Source organism: Quercus robur, chromosome 8, assembly GCF_932294415.1.
Source record: "Quercus robur chromosome 8, dhQueRobu3.1, whole genome shotgun sequence".
NCBI classification, from domain to species: domain Eukaryota; kingdom Viridiplantae; phylum Streptophyta; class Magnoliopsida; order Fagales; family Fagaceae; genus Quercus; species Quercus robur.
Window position 1 is genome coordinate 54,237,537 of NC_065541.1, and position 16,940 is coordinate 54,254,476.

General features: G+C 33.7%; 1 protein-coding gene across 2 annotated transcripts; it reads right to left on the bottom strand.

Annotated features, from left to right (window-relative positions):
• Positions 1–1,881: 1,881 nt before the first annotated feature.
• LOC126697057 (calcium-dependent lipid-binding protein) lies at positions 1,882–16,275 on the bottom strand. Of its 2 annotated transcripts, none has more exons than XM_050393882.1 (14): positions 16,158–16,275; positions 15,887–16,029; positions 15,614–15,758; positions 14,495–14,596; positions 13,880–13,930; positions 12,918–13,038; positions 9,325–9,446; positions 9,094–9,192; positions 7,821–7,901; positions 7,649–7,734; positions 7,130–7,355; positions 3,423–3,587; positions 2,825–3,230; positions 1,882–2,188 (listed from the first exon to the last, which is right to left on the bottom strand). In XM_050393882.1, the coding sequence occupies exons 3-13, from the start codon at positions 15,716–15,718 to the stop codon at positions 2,856–2,858; spliced, it is 1,533 nt and encodes a 510-aa protein (XP_050249839.1). In that variant the 5' UTR covers positions 15,719–15,758; positions 15,887–16,029; positions 16,158–16,275; the 3' UTR covers positions 1,882–2,188; positions 2,825–2,855. The 2 variants fall into 2 exon arrangements, with proteins under 2 accessions (XP_050249839.1, XP_050249838.1); XM_050393881.1 differs by having other exon boundaries at positions 2,832–3,230; positions 16,158–16,273.
• Positions 16,276–16,940: the final 665 nt, after the last annotated feature.

Genomic DNA, 16,940 nt, shown 5'->3' on the forward strand with positions numbered 1-16,940 from the left:
CCTAGGAAGGTAGAACTGAAAAAAAAAAAATTGGTTAAAAAGAAATAATAAAAAAAGATTAAAGAATAATATTTTAATAAGAATAGAGTTTTAGGATGTGGGAGGTATTGTAAAATGGGATGGTATAAGTAATAAAGTGACTTTTTGGGATGGTATAATAGTATAGCATATCATTTTTCAATGCTAGTGCTCTAGCTAGTTGATACTTTATTTAAAAAGTTAATAAAAAGAAACATGTTGGAAAACTCATGACTTTTTTTTTTTTTTAATATATATTTAAAAGGTAATTTATTAACAAAAACCCTATACACACCAAAAAAAACCTTACAACATTCTTACAAGCATGTATTGTGAGTTATAATTTTTTTTTCCCTTATTTTATTTTATTTTGTGTTGCAACTTTATGATATCTTAATTTGTTATAAAAACTTTGTGGAATATGTAAGGACCATCTGCATAAGAACCCATGCATTAAACCATTTTTTCTTAAAAGGTTAGATTCTTCTATTCAGTTAACAAAATAAGACTTAAGGAATATTAACACGCCCCCTTTAGTTCAAAAAGTAAATCTAATCCACAAAATGCCATCAGTTATCCAAATTCAAGAATAATTAAAAACTAAAAAAAGTTAACAAAAATAAAATGGAAGGGTGAGTTGGTAATTGTCAGATGGGTTTTGACTTGTATATAGCTTCGTTGAAGGAATCTAAAGTCTAATAATAGTATAGTAGATACGAAGCAAAAAAGAAAGAGTAGCTTTGCAGCTTAAACGAGAGGAAAAGGTCAAAGAAGAGAGCAAAAAAACAAAGAGAAAAAGTTGAGAAGAGTTAAGAGTAATGAATTGAAACTGAGATCATGTGAGTCCCACTCCATTACTACTACTCCAACCTTTTTCACTATCTAAAAGTTGGAACCCGCGCTTGTCGGGGGCTGACTCCCTGAGAGTGAGAGTGATATTTCCCAGACCCGCTTTGTTTTTTCTGCTGAACGAAAAAAATGGGTTTTCAGTGTGTAATTATCAAACCTACGTTGTGTGACGATAATGAATAATACCACGAGTATTACCAGAATTTTGTTGAGATTATCGCTCAAATCACTTATCAAGTGAAGCAATTTTAAAACTCTTACCATCAAGCCACACCCCAGTCCCAAACCAGCTTTTTGTTAAATTGTGATGATGATCTCCAAGAATTTGCTCACTCTAAGATATTATTTTCTTTATTGAACAATTTGGTTGTTGGTGGCCTTATTATTATCTGATACATTGTCATATTGATATTATCTCCTCAAGTCCCACCCTGTTTGTCACACCCATGACCCACCCACCCACCCAGATACACACTCACACATCACATGGAAATATTCCCTGCGGGATTGTCTACGATACGTACCACGTTTCATGTGGTTGGAAATTTCTCTCATCTATTTTGGCCTTTTGTTATGAATATTCAATACTAGTAGACTAGTAGTACTTATAGTTATAGATGGTTGATGACAAATTTGGCTGGATTATTAGGATTTATTTATGGTTGAGGCACTGGGTTTGGTATCTTATCTTATGCATTTAAACTTTGAGGTGGCAGAGGCAGACAACAGGCTTTTCATTTATGGACTCACTCGATTTCACGGGAGATATAGGAATGGACTAAAAATCACGAGGGTGTATAAATCTTTGGGCCTAGTAGTAAATAGTAATTGAGCTCAACAATACTTTAATCCCCTGAAATATGCCTTTTTGTGAAAATTTTGTGGTATTCCCAAAGTTTATCTTTTCCATGCCAACTTCATTGTTAAAAAACTTTTTCATATTAACGGCAATAAGAGAAACTTGTCCTATGTTGAACTATTAAATTCAATTCGACAAAAAAACACATTTTAATATTCCTACCAATGTAAGTTTGTATTTATGATGTGTATTGTAGCAAAATGAATCTAAAAAACATCAAGGCAGATAAATCTCTTCTTCCTACTGATGCAGTACTTTTATAAAAACCATAACAACATTGCTCTTACTTAATCTAAATTGCTGAAATTCCATCACATCATCCAACAGAAGTCCTAATTATCTGATTACAATCTCTCAAAACATTCTTTGGTACACTTCAGCTTACCTCAGCATGAGTACATGTGAGAACTTCAAACAGCCACACCTTTCGCCATTCAATCTCCGTCTCCGGCTGCTTAAATACTAAAGGAGAAAATAAAAATCATCATAATTTCAGTAGAAAACACACAAGGCCTTTAATGAAGGAGACTAATTGCAAACTTGAAAAGAAGCATAGTAGCAAACTCAATATATGCCTTAGGAACCAGTGGGCTTGCAACCAAACCAATAGAACATGTGAAATCCTTGAAAAGTACCAGAACTAATAGATAAGCAGTGAGTTAAAATGAGAAATCTCAATGCAAGTACTAATGGACATTTGTTTTTGCCTACAGTTGTAAACGCCTTTTTTTTTTTTTTTTTTTTTTTTCTTTTTTTCTTTTTCATTCTTGAATTATTTGGATTAGGTAGCAAATGTCGCAAAAAAAAAAAAAATTCAAGAATTATCCATAAATAATTTCATTCTGACAAATTCAATTAAAGTGAACTAAGGTGGAAGCCAAAAGTCGATTAAACATAGAGATGTGTATGACGTTTGAAAAATTATTAGTATGCAAGGCAGAACATGATCATGATTACAGGATGATACAGCTGAAACCAAGAATATAAACAATATGTTATTTTCCACACCAGCATATAAAACAGGATCGAAATCTATTGCAAAATAAGCAAAATAATTTATCTCTCTCCAGTCATTAAAGCATAAACAAGAGGTCAGACCACATACTCCAGCAGCAATTCTGCAGGAAGCCTACTGCAGCTTGGCATCACCATTTTCTTGGACACTAGTCACTGGAGTTGTGGAGCCACTCTTCCTTGATTGCCCTGTAATGGTTCGGCCCATGAACTTTCCTGCTTTGCTCAGTCCACTGCCAACAGCTCCAAGGCCAGTTCCCACAAGCCCAACTCCGGCACCAACACCACTTCCCACAAGCCCAGCCCCAGCACCAAGACCAGTACCTACAAATCCAACACCAGACCCAACCAGTGTTGCAGCTCCGTCAATTGCGTCCATTGTACTCCCTATAACTCCCGCTTCTTTCAGTTTCTTTCTTGCTTCTAGGATCATCTTCTCTTCTTCTAGAGCAGCCAACTGCTCTTCCTTGTTAAATTCATGGTACAAGACCTAAAATTAAAAAAATAACAATACCCTTGAATTAAAAAAATAAAAATAAATTTTTATGAAAAGAAGGGACAAGACCCCCCTGCATAGAATACATATGATGTGAATGAGAAATTTTTTATAATTATATTGCAGGCCTTTCTTTAACATACAATAGAAGACACATCACTAATAAAAATGAGAAGCAATTTCTACCTTAATTGTAAGAGTCCCTCTATCCTTTTTATCTTTTATTTTCAGCATGTCAAGTGATGGTTGCAGTCTCAAATCAAGCTCTTTCTCGGATTCAGCTTCCAGGTCATTCAAAGTTAGCTTTGCTATTCCCAATCTCTTGTCTTGCCCAATGTCCTCATCAAAAACCTGTTGGAAGAGTTCATGAACATTGGTTGCATTACTAGTAACAGAGGCATGAGATTTACAGGTTATAGGCAGAAGATAATTAGGGAGGGGGAGGGGGGATACATATTGGCAACTCAGCTACATATAGAGATATATGGCCAGATCATAACATGAAAATAGCAGAGCTCCTGTAGCAGGAACTGTTATAATTCAAAGTAGGCACACGTAAAATTGTATCTATGATGGTAAGCTGGTAACAGGTAATGCATTTTCCCCTCTAAAATTTATGTGTGACTATGCAAGCATGAGTCTCTGTGTATGTAACAACAGAACTTCCACCAGATATGACCAAAACCTACATCCATGAGATCAAAAGATCCTACAGTATAGTGTGCATTATATTTGCATGTCCGTTACATCTCTTCTAACACTACTTTTTTTTTTAGAGGGGGGGTGGGGGGATAAGTGATAAGTATTATTAAGAAATAGTGAGGTATGAAAATAAAAAATGGAAGCACAATGTGTGCAACCCCACGCCCATGCAAAATAGGTGCATAGGAAAAGAATTAAAATTGCTCTAAAGATTTCTCAGTGTCATTAAACATGTGAGAATTCTGCTCCTTCCACACTAGCCACATCAACATGAGTACATGATGGCACCATATTCCAGACGCCCAAAGAATGTTTTCCAAATCCATTCCTCTGAGCACAAAGAAGGGACAATACTGATGGAGGCATCACCCATTGAACCCCAAACATCCGAAAGATTTCATTCCGCAATGCTTATACAACATCACAATGGAGCAGTAAATGGTACACTGTTTCTCTGCTACAACAAAATAAGCAACACCAGCCCACTAATGAAAAACCCCTCTTGTTGATGTTGTCAATAGTGAGAATTTTACCCCACAATGCTGTCCAAAAAAATAAAGCCACTCTCATAGGGGACTTAACCCCTCCATACATTCTTCCAAGGGGAATAATTTCCATTGGTACCATGGATAGCCTTGTAATAGGTTCAAACATTTCTTGAAACTTGATTTAGCTATCCCATGCTTTCCTAGTTCTTATAAGATATCCACAATCCACTCCCAAGCCTCATCCAAAATTCTAAATTTCAGGAGCTCAGAAGTCCAATTTATTGACCTACCTGTTCTTTTTATCTCTACTAAGTTCCCACCATCAATCCTACTACACCTCAGCTCCCAGCTAATGGCTGAGCAAAAAAAAAAAAAAAAAGGGTTTGGGGAACCATGGCTAAGTTTAATCCTATAAATATACACAATTGGAAGTGTAGTTTTAAAGATCTAGTTAAATGTGTCCTAGGGTTGACAAATCTTTAAATTTGGGTTTTTATTTAACAAGTTATGGTCAATTTTATATCAAGGGGCAAACCTGTAAATTTTGAAATCCCTGCAAATTAAGGGTTTTGGTAGTTTACTCGAGTTTAGAATTTTCTAGTAGATCCTAAACCTTTTCTTCCCTTTATCTTCTATTTTCTCCCTTTCTCTACTCTCTTTTCCTCTTCTCTTTCTTGTGATATTATTCATAGGTACTGTTTATACAACCCCTAAACATCATAAAATTCTCTTTTCCTTCTTCCTTACAACCCCAAGTCTAGCCCTTTCTTTTACAATTTACATATCATAATCCTATAGATATTTAAATGCTATTTTGTTACAAAATGTTTTGCTGTTTTTCTAACTTTTTTTTTTTTTTTTTTGGATAGGTAATAAAACTTTCATTCAAAAAAACTGAGCATCATGTTCATGATGGTGAACATTCTGATCAAGAAAAATTATAGCAGGTTCAAAGACTCAATCTAATGGAATGTAAGAAATTAGAAATGGAAATACAATTTGTAAAACCCCAAACACGCGCCCACTAAAACAAAGTACCAAAGAGAAGAGCTTTTAAAAGATCTAAGGTTCCCTCCTTGTCTTCAAAGAAGTGTTTATTACGTTCCGTCCAAACCAGCCAAATTAAGCATGCCGGGACCATATTCCATATGGTTGATAGATGCTTTCCAAACCAGTTTCTCCAAGCAAAGAGGAGAGAGCTAACTGTCATTGGCATTACACAATGGATCCCAAATACCTCGAAAATTGCACTCCATAAAGCATGAGAAAACTTACAGTGGAGAAGAAAATGATCCACAGTTTCCCCATCACAACAACACTTGTTAACCAAGGTCTGACCACGCTTGACTAGATTAACACTTGAAAGTTTTAATCTATGGATATCTTTTATTTCCTTCTATAAAGAGTATAAATATCAGGTGCAGCTGGCAAAAACTCTCAGAAAAACCAGATCAAAGATTGAAGTGATTTTAAAATATGATCTAGTTTGGATATGGGACCTAATTGGCACCCTTTTTAGCCTACTTTAGTTACTATTAAGTCTAATTATCAAGTAACTTTACATGAAATTGCAGCTAGTTCAATTTGAATTAAATTTAGGGCACTCTATTTCGGTGCCTTAACTATATTAGCAGTTCAGTTTCAATCATGAATTATCAACTTAATCCTTAGAGGGTCTGAAAATGGTTTAACATTACCTTTGTGCTCATTTTCCAATTAGAAATAAAGTGATTTCCTTGAAATTAGAATACAAATCAAGTGATATAACCTATAGTTAACTTTAATCCTCACTAATACAAGGCCCAAAAGTTCAAAAGAGGTACAATTTATATCATTTCGGCAATTAAATTTAACAGCAAATGGAGGCAAGGGTAGTATTGAACCGTTCTCAAAACTTCAAGGAAAAAATTAAACAAAAAAAAGGGAGTGGGGAGGGGGCTAAATTGGACTCTAATATATCCTATAGTTAACTTTAATCCTTACTAATACAAGGCCCAAAAGTTCAAAAGAGGTACAATTTATATCATTTTGGCAATTAACTTTTAACAGAAAATGGAGGCAAGGGTAGCATTGAACCGTTCTCAAAACTTCAAGGAAAAAATTTAACAAAAAAAAGGGAGTGGGGAAGGGGCTAAATTGGACTCTGATATAGAGTTTAGGAAGCAAAATAATAGTTGGGCCTTGAGTTTAATTAAAGTAGCGGTAGTTTGGCAAATTCAATATTTTGTATAATAAGTTGTATGCCTACACAAGAGCCTTATGAGTCTTTTTATAAATTTTTTCTAGTGTTTCCTACTTGTTTTAGTGGTTCTTTTTAATTATTCAAGAGATTTAGAGTTTCTAGGAAAAAGAATGCCAATAGCCTGCCTATATAAAAGCCTTTATATAATCTATCAAAATTCCAGCAGTTTATTAAACCTTTTTAACTTTTATGAGTGTGATTGCCTTATCCATCCTTACATATAATTGCCTGGCCTTTCTAAACCACATTTCTACCGTTAAAACATAAACAACTCAGACAAGTTTGAAAATTTCTTAAAAAAACATCTGCACTCTTTCATACAAGTTAAATTAAATAAACACTGTGCACTAAAAATGAATCCTACTAACCAAGAATTTTTAGATTCTAGCAGAAGTACAATACTAAGAGAAATGGCAGAAGAGTATAGCAAGGCGGAAAAAGGAGTATTAGTGGATCAAAACCTCAAGTATAAGGGACTGTGTCTCCTTGTCTTCTACAATCAAGTCAAATGTTTGATTCCAAACAGGATTCAGATTGTTATCAACAACCTTTGTTTTGACCTTGAATAGTGGCCGAATATGCACAACAACATAAGGATCAGATTTTCCAATCATTTCCATGTTCTTCAAATCATTTGCTTTTACGATTGTCAAGGCAATCTTTCCCTGTGGTTTAAGCTCTAATTCACTGCATAAAAAAAAAAAAAGAAAAAAAGAAAAAAAAAAAAGGCACACTTAACTAGCTTAACATTTGTGATGAACTGAACACACAAAAAAATCATCTAAATACAACCAATTTAAAGACAGCATATATTTGAACATAAAAAAAAGGAGGAGATATCCACAGGAGAACCCCATTAACCAATTTTGAACTCTCTGGCTCTCTTAAGATAATCACTTGAGTAGTTTTGCAGCAATTTGAAACCTCAAAATAAAACCAAGCAGACAGGAAGGAACAAAAAATATATGATTCATGGTTACCTTATATCAACAGGTATACCGCCAATTGGAACAATAATCCTATGGGGCCACTGGAGCATATCTGTGACAATCGTATTGACAGTATCCTACCAAATATAGTGTAAACTGCATAATGAGTCTAAGTAAGAATACAAAATCAACCAGGAGGGCTAGATATGAAAATAAAACTTACATCAATCATATCTGAAATTCCAGGGATGGCTGTTAAGCTACCACCAACAGCCTTCAGAGTATAATCAATTCTAGGCTTTGGCTGATTAAATGTAAATAAGCATTAGACAGTTTTAAAATAACAATAACTAATTTGAAGAAAAAGAAGAAGAAGTGAAATAGTAACTATGCTCATTATTTTATTAGATATAATCTCACTAAAACCATAAGATGTAATAACTTGATTGCTTAGACTGAATTTGATAGAAAAGCGGGAGGATAATAAGATAACAATTTTCCCCCATATGCATTTGGTTGGAGGAATGGAAGAGAGTGAAGATGGAATGTTGATGTCAATTTCCTCTGTTTGCTTGAGAAAAAGAATAGGAGGAAAGAAATAATAATTTATATCAATTTGCTATTACACACATTAAATAAAAGTTTTGAAAATTTTATTTTACAACATGAAGTTTTATAATAATAATAATTAATCATGTAATACCATATGGTATTAAGTATAAAATTTGAAAACCTTATCCTAGTTCGTTATTGCCTTACTGTAGTTCATTGTGTAATGTATAGTACTATTATTGTCGTTTTATTTATTTTCAGATCCCACTTAATATTTTATAAATAACAACAAAATCATGCAAATTGTATTTTTCAAATTTGATAAAAGTTGAAATATTAGCAAAAAAAAAAAAAAGGTGAAATAAGAAAAGCAAATTTGAAAATTGGGGGATTGGAAATACAACGTTGGAAAGCGAGAGGATAGAGGGAAAAATGAATTTGTCATCCTTTTTCCATCCTTCTTTATTCATATCTACCACACAGTAGAAAACTCTCCTCCCCCTTTTCCACTTTTCAATTTCAATCCTCCCTAAAAAGTATTCTACCAAACCATTCCTTAGGGAGAAAAAGGTAGGAAAGGAAAAAAAAAAAATATTGATTTATCACTCCAGAGAGTTTATTAAATCTATGCACGCATCATACCTTCTCTATTTCCAATTTCTACTCCGTCAAACTTAAATCTCAATTACATGACAAAGCTATTTACATTTTCTGGTAACATGATAATTTCTATGCATAAACACTAATTTGGAAATAACATGTATGCTACAGATACATGAACCCCACTTCCTATTAGATACAGGTACCTGTACGGCTGTACCAGGTTCAACAGTAGTACAACCTGTACTAGAGTTCTGGGAAAGAACTTATTCAACAAATGGAGGACAGGTAAATAAAACCTTATTATATATTTGCAAGCAGTTCAAAAATCTTCTCTGACATACCTCAGAAAGTAGGGCAACAACAACAGCAGAAATACAAGGGATCTCTTCAGCAAGTTGGAAAATAACACGAGCAACAGTGAAGACTTGAAGATCCTTCAACTGAGGCAGATGGCACCATAACAGTATTTAATTCAATACTATATACCATAACTTGAATTGTTAAGGAGGAGAAATTAACATAAACTTATATCCAATACAAATGATATTTTTCAAAGTTGATGATGCACCAACCTGGATGGGTATTGAAGCAACAAGAGCAGCTTCAACGCCTAAAATGATGCTTGTATCACCACCCCACCTGAAATCAATATCCATTATAATCTGACCTTCCTTAAGACTTTGAACACGTATACCTGCATTGAAATTCAATGGACAATAAAGTATAACAGTTACATCACATATTTAAGGGGAAATGGGAAATATATAGGGAAAAAAAAATTCAGAAACTTGATAACACTTGAAAATTGAAAATTTACTCATTAATTAAAAAATATATATATGCCCCACCATTGATCATACGAAAGAAAAAACAAGCACAACATGATGACTCTATAAGCAGTAAATGTATCTTAAAGAGCAAATATTTCAAAGACTATAGATCGTTGAGGCAAACTTGCCTACATTGAAGTTAAAGTGTACCTTACAGGGTAAGGCATTCTTGGGAAATCAAAGATGTTAAGGAAAAGAATAGATTACTCTGATTCTTGAATTGAATAAAATAGGCACATTTAATTTTGCCTATTAAAGTCTCATTTAATCAGAAAATCTTTTCTTCATGTAGAACATTTTTGTCCTTCTTGTTTTGACCTCCCTGAGCAAATAGTTTTTTATTTTATTTTATTTTATACAAGATAGAAATTCTACAGCCTAATCTAAGTGTATATGTGTGTGAAGCTCCCTCCTGAAAACTTGAACCTCAACCCTGCCCTCAACACCCCACAATCATTTATACTTGTAGAGTGACCATTACATCAAGGGTGTGTGGTGATTCCCTGAGCAAATAGTTGATCAGACTCCATAATTCGCCTTTTTTTTTTTTATAAGAACACTTGGCTTGTGATGGGGCTTACTAGTTATTATGGCCTGATCTCAGTTTTAATTAGCAAATAATCTGACTTCTTGATAACAGAACAAACGTCAAGCACTTCTCCCTTATTGCCAACTTTTTCTAATGTTTTCAAGATTGGAATTGAAGCTATGCACTTTTCACAGAGAGAGAGAGAGAGAGAGAGAGAGAGAGAGAGAGAGAGAGAGTACTTTGACAGTTGATATTCACCAAAATAAACAAAGCACACTGTAAAATAGTTGAGATAATTTTTACAGGGAAAAATTTATATATATATATTTATATTTCCCTTAAAAATACTCATTTACCATTGACTATATATTTTGAGAGACAGTTGAAGATCATCTACGCTATGTTTGTTTCGGCATAAAATATTTCCAAATATATATTTTCTGCATTTCCAGGTAGTTGGTGCAACTGAAAATCTTAATTAACAGTAAAAATAACTTGCAATCAATGGAAAATAACCCAAAAGAGATACAAATGATTTATGCTTCTCCATATTACACAACTTCCCTTCCCAACAAAAAGATAAAAATTAAATTAAAAGCTCTTGAGTCTCAATGGTAATTGGTGCAAACACTAGATGCAAAACCCCCCAATCACACGGCTCGATGATGGAGGCCTAATACTCTTTGGACCTAATTAATGTTGATTGATGCTAAGATATTTTGGATTATTTTCATGAATTAATGTTATTAATTTTATTCATGTATTTAATACAATTGGTATTTTTTTCATGCTTTTCCAGCTTTAATAATACTTTTTCTTAACTATAAAAAAAAAATAATAATAATAATTGGTTACTATTTATTTCCTTTCCTTGATGTAACTTGATAACTCTATTCGAAGGCCCCATAATTTAGTGTTGGAGAGTTACTGAGTTTTCATTTTATTAACAAACTAGCTTTGGAATTTTCCTCCAATGGCTTAGTGCTAACTCCAAGCAACCCTAGTGCCGACTCCCAAGTTTTATCTTTTTGTGTTGTTCTTCTTCTTTTATCCATTCCCCACATTGTCACCTTTGAAATCGCTTTGTGTATCATTAGTAAGCTTCTCTCTCTCTCTCTCTCTCTCTCTCTCTCACACACACACACGCACACACACACACACAGCCCATAACCACCAATTTGCCATCTACCCACATCCATTGAATGAAGCCAATGTGATCAAATCAACAATTAGAAACAAAGACAGAGTAATCAGTCGTGATCAAGATTATTATTATTTCTCTTCTTCTGAATTTTCCAATACCGCAGATTGGATTGACAGTCAAATTTATTTTTTCTTAAACCTAATCATTGGTTCCTCTCTTGCCACTCTCTACACTGACAGTAATCTTAGCAGAAGTAAGCAATAATGGTTGACCATAAACATATTTAACCAAAAAAAGAAAAAGAAAAGTTGATTTTGGTAAATAATAAGTTAAAATGAAGCTGATTGGAATCAATCTTGAATAGATGTATTAAAAATGGTAAAAAATAGCATTTGCAATTCTCCTCACGATTAAATACAACAACAACAACAACACACACCTACAGGTGGATTTACTAAAACGCATTTAGGAAAAAAAAAGAAAAAAAAAAAAAGAAGAATAAGAATTATGAACAATATAATTGAAGAAGAAATAAGCAACTAATGAAAGCTCTGCATTTAGGGAAAAAAAAAAGAATAAGAATTAGGAGCAATATAGTTGAAGAAGAAATAAGCAACTAATGAAAGCTCACAGTCTACCTTACAACTAAAGATATCAAAATGGAAAAACCAACTAGATAAACCAAAATCAGGATATTATCATAGTACAGGTTCAGCTCACAACCATATAACTAAAATCTGGAGTATGCAATTTTAGTAGATGGCTCCCAAAAAGAGAGAGACCAGACAGTTGAGATCATTTTGTTTATTTGGAGCAAAAGGTTGATGATGTTTTATGCTTGTGAACTAATGAATATGTGTGTTTTTAAAAAATTAATTTTTAGGTTGATTTTTCTAGTTGCTCTATGTACTATTCATTATTTCAATGAAATTTTTTTTATATAATTATATGGAATTACATGAAACGTTAATGATTTTCTATGTGAGATAATAATGTGCACTTTCAGGAACATTCAGATGCAACCAATTATAGGAAAACAAATCATTTTCCTTGAAAATATTTCCAGTCCAAAAAAATTAATATATCTTACACCAAAGTGGACAGAGTGTTATATATTAATCTTTTTAGTTTTCTACCATACAGTTGAAGAAGAGATAAGGATATGCAAGTATGGATCCTTTTCTTTTATCATATCGAGGCTGAGTTAACAAACAACCTAAATAGGTTTTAAGCAAATAGGAAACAAATGGAAGGGAAGATCTAAACAACAAGAGAGGTGGGAGAAAAAAGACAAACGGGAAATTGGCTTTCCTCTACCACCTTAAAAGCTGATTAGCTAATAAAGAAGCAAATTTTCATTCACCTGAAAAAGGGGCAAGCAAACATACTCCTAAGGCAGTGGTGATGTACACTTCAACCCTACTTATAAAAACATTTTAGGACTTAACAGACTTATTAACCTCCTTCCATAAAAATTCTAAAAACTTCTTGCGTGCAATACATTCTTAAAGAAATGCAGTAAAATTCAGTAAGAACTAAGAATTAAGAAATGTCTAGGGTATCTCTATGACATAAAACTACAGCAGTCAAACAAAAAGGTACACACACATACACATTGAGAGTGAGAGAGAGAGAGATCTAAAAGTAATTAATGATTCATACCTTCAATTTTGGGAGCCACAGTACCAAGGGACAATTTGTTGAATTTTAAAGCTGTAATTCCAGGTGGACGGTATTCTTCAAGAAGAGGTTCAACAGATTCTTTTATAACTATTTCTGCTGCCTGAGAATAAACACATCCAACAACTTTGATTTAAATATTTCATAAAAAAATTACACATATGGTTCCAGCATGGTTACTTAAATTTCTTTGTTCTCTATTCTTCTACCATACATAATTTTCCCCCTCCTCCCCCTTCATGTCTGCCTCATCCTCTATGAACAGATTTCATTAATTTATCCAACAAACACTCATACACACACATACACATTTCAAAACTAATTCCTAACTCAATAAAGTTAAGGATAGCCAAACTTGGTCCTGGGATCTACAACTGATATTTTCATATCTGTGAAGTAATAGATAGAAGAAGACAGTCTTTCATATATAATAAATGAGTAGAAGGGAATGGAAGGACAAGTACCCACTACAATCACTTGAAAGAAAAGTTGCTTGAAAACCAATAAGTGAATAAGCTATCTCAGAAATTCTATTTTGCATCATGAGACCACATAAAAATGCATGAGGTCCACATAAGCTTTCACGAACACATTCTTTTATCTTATATCAGCCCCTAATATTTCTTCAATTACAAGATTATTTATTCTTCGTCCATGGATGGCCCTGTGGTTCCAGAGGCAACACAGTAATTAAAAGTCAATTTTCATTTTTCAGTCGAGATAACTGGAAGCTTAGTGATATGTTCTTCAATAATTAAAAGACAATTGACTGCCTCCTTGATTAGTACTATTTACAACAATTAAGGGCCAAAAGTGAGCAAGGATGCCAAACTTAATGATTGCATAGTTGTTACATTCTAACCGAGAAAAATATCTTACAACAATTTGGTATACAACAACAATATGCATATTATCTGACAGAGGCAGCAAGTGAAAAGGCTTACATCTGCAACATATGGCCACATTTTGCTTAGTTGCTTGTTCAGCCATTTCACCTGAAAATGCCAACCAAAGTATGTCATAAAGTGGACCAACAACATCAAGCCCCATCAAAATAATTTCACAAAAGAACAAACTTTTTTGAAACATTGCCAAGCATGAATAGCTTTAAACCTCGGAACTGGAAATGAAGAGCTTAACTCAGACTGCCACAGGTATTGCAAAGCCAAATAATTTGTTCAATAATCAAATGAACTTTTTGCCATTTCAATCTCAGTCTCTCTCTCTCTCTCTTTTCTTTTTAATGTTGATAGGATCTAAGTTGAGTTTTCAGAAACTTGAAAGTATAAAACTGATTACATTTCTAAAATCCTAAAGATATTTAAAACACATTGCAATTAAAAGCAAATCAATTTATGTATTGTTCCTTTCTGTTCATCATGAAAAATAATATTGGGAGGGGAGGGGGAGGCAGGTCAAAGCCGTGACATAGGAGGGGAGAATTTTCATAATTTACAAAACAGAGGCAAGTTCTGCTCAAAAGGTTGGGAAAAAAAATATTAAAACCTTATCAGACAATCAAATAATAACAACCATAAAAAAATAAAACAAGAACCAACCTGTTCAAAGACAGGGAAAGATATCCATTCAGGAAAATTTTCACCGCAAATTTTCTTCAAATCTTCTCGATCAAGGGACCCAAGGAGTTTTATATCAACAGCCTACAAAAGAAAAGAATCATACTGGATATTTTGCACCAAGTGAATGAATTCCGCCTGAAATATGAAGTCAATCTTTAGATATACATGCCCAATCTTAAGTTTTTTACATTTCAACAATATTACATTCTTTTTTGCTGCTACTCATTAAGTGCATTTTATCCCTCTTTCTTTCCTAATAAGTTAAAGGTAAAACAACAACATTTTTTTGTTGTTGATAGATTGTTACTAGCGGTAGAGGAGGGATTTGAACGCTAGTTCCCCTCATAAAGGAGACCAATCAATGCCATTGAATTACAAGGCTCTTGAAAACTACTTAAAACTTTTCAGCCATAGTAAAAACTAAAAAGATCTAATGTTTGCAGATCTCGTACCTCACTTCCTTCTTCTTTTTTCTTTCTAATTATTCTTGGTTCTAATTGAAATGTCAGCTCAGCTAAAGCTGCTGAAAAGATACCCACTAGCATCAGCAAGCAACAAAGGCCCCAGATGAGCAGAAGGGTCCAAATAGGTAACTAGTTGGCTCCAAGAAACAGGTCTAACAAGATAATTGCCTTATTGTGCACATCTTCTATGCAAGTAATCCGACTTCGGCTTAAAAACCTTTAGCAATCATTTGCTAAGGGTTGGTGCCCCAAACACCAGTGTACGTGCTTAGTGTCATATATTTTGTTCACAACTGATCCCAACCCAGAATTGACAGCCGACGTAAAATTTAGTCACTCTATTATGTATTGTTCCACTACATATTCTTGTTGTTTACCAAAAAATAAAAATACACCTGGAAGTGCATTTGATACCAGAACTAACAGAAATTGCCACATTTCGCCGAAATTTAACCATCTCAGAATAATGCTAAACTTGAAATTTTTACAAGCCCTCAAGATATCTCTAACCTATCAAAACAATAATCACTCTCACACCGCAAATTGTTTAACAACAAAAGGAATTCAACGACAACAGCAAATTAGAACGAAACGAAGCTTAGGATGATACGAACTATCGTAAAAATTGGCATACCTTAGCAATTCGCTTGGTGCTTCGGTAACGCATCATGTGTTTCCATCCAGCCATCAACGCAATCCCGAACAACATCCCCATGAAAACCCCCGAAATCAACCCCATTTTCCTTTTTCTTTTCCTCAGATTCCAATCACAAATTCCTCTAAAAAAAACCAACAACAACAACTAAATAACCAAAAATTCATAACCGAATTTCAAAAAAAAAGAAACAAAAAGCACAAATTAACAAACACATACATGAGTGAGAGAGAGAGAGAGGCGTAGACTTACAGAGAGAGTAACTGACGAAAAGGAGAGGGAATGGATGAGGGAGAGAGAGAAATAATTGTGAAGTTTTTCTCACTCTAGAAAGTATCGGTTTTCTTTTTTAGTGTCTGGCACTGGCTGGTTCTAAACGTCGCAATCTCAGAGAGCTGTGGGAATTCATTGTTAGCTTTTATTATTATTACTACTTCCTCATTTTTGGAAAAAAAAAAAAAAATACAATTTATATATATATTACGAAGCATTTGCATTCAATTTCAAGGCCTGTAGGCCATACCCATAGAGAAGAGAAGAGAATAGCCTCTCTGTCTTCTCCTTCAGCCTTTTCGGTTTGATACTTATAAAAAAGTATTTTCAACCGACACGTTAGAATATATAAATGTATCGTATGTATTAATTTGTAATTTGCAATTACATTTTTGGCCCGTTGGGTTCTTTGACTTTCTGGCAATATCTAAAGCTGAAGTGAAGAGCCAAGAGAGAGCCAAATATGCGAGGGATAAAATTGGATAATAGCTTTTAAATAGTAAATACTAAAAAAGTATACGAACTTTTCTTTTTTTGGGTGTTTCTACTATTCATCTCCAGTGCGTATGAATCCCGTGTGTTTGACTGTTTGTGTTACCGACTTGACATCAAATCTCAATTTCGCAATCCTAACAGCTTTTTAATCCTTTTGTTTGTACCAAACTACCAATCAAGATTCGCTGCCCCTCCATTAGAGGAAGAATATAATTTTTTTTGTTTTTTTAAAGAATTTTAATATAACGTGGATTGGTTGGCATTGTTAAATGAAAAATGATCAAACCGTTACTTTTTGGGTAAATTTTATTAGTATTATTTTCCCCATTTCTTTTAGTTTTTGGCAGTGAGATTCGAGTATACAATATTTGATCCAAAAGAAGGTGGAAGTAGCAGAGTTTATGATTGACCAAGTTTAGTCATGTGTACACATGTGCCGCTTTACGCGTTTTTTAGGATCCACAGAAACCGAGCATAGAGTCATGTCGTTTGCTCTTCTTCATTTGGTTCGTTGTTTTCTTTCTTTCTCTTTTTTTTT

Excerpts from the sequence above, each read along its gene's own strand:
- LOC126697057 (XM_050393882.1), bottom strand. The coding sequence starts at position 15,718 with ATGGGGTTGATTTCGGGGGTTTTCATGGGGATGTTGTTCGGGATTGCG. Across the intron at positions 9,447-12,917 it reads TGTGGCTCCCAAAATTGAAG|GTATACGTGTTCAAAGTCTT; the intron begins GTATGAATCATT and ends ATTTCAATGCAG. Across the intron at positions 3,231-3,422 it reads GAGGGACTCTTACAATTAAG|GTCTTGTACCATGAATTTAA; the intron begins GTAGAAATTGCT and ends TTTTAATTTTAG.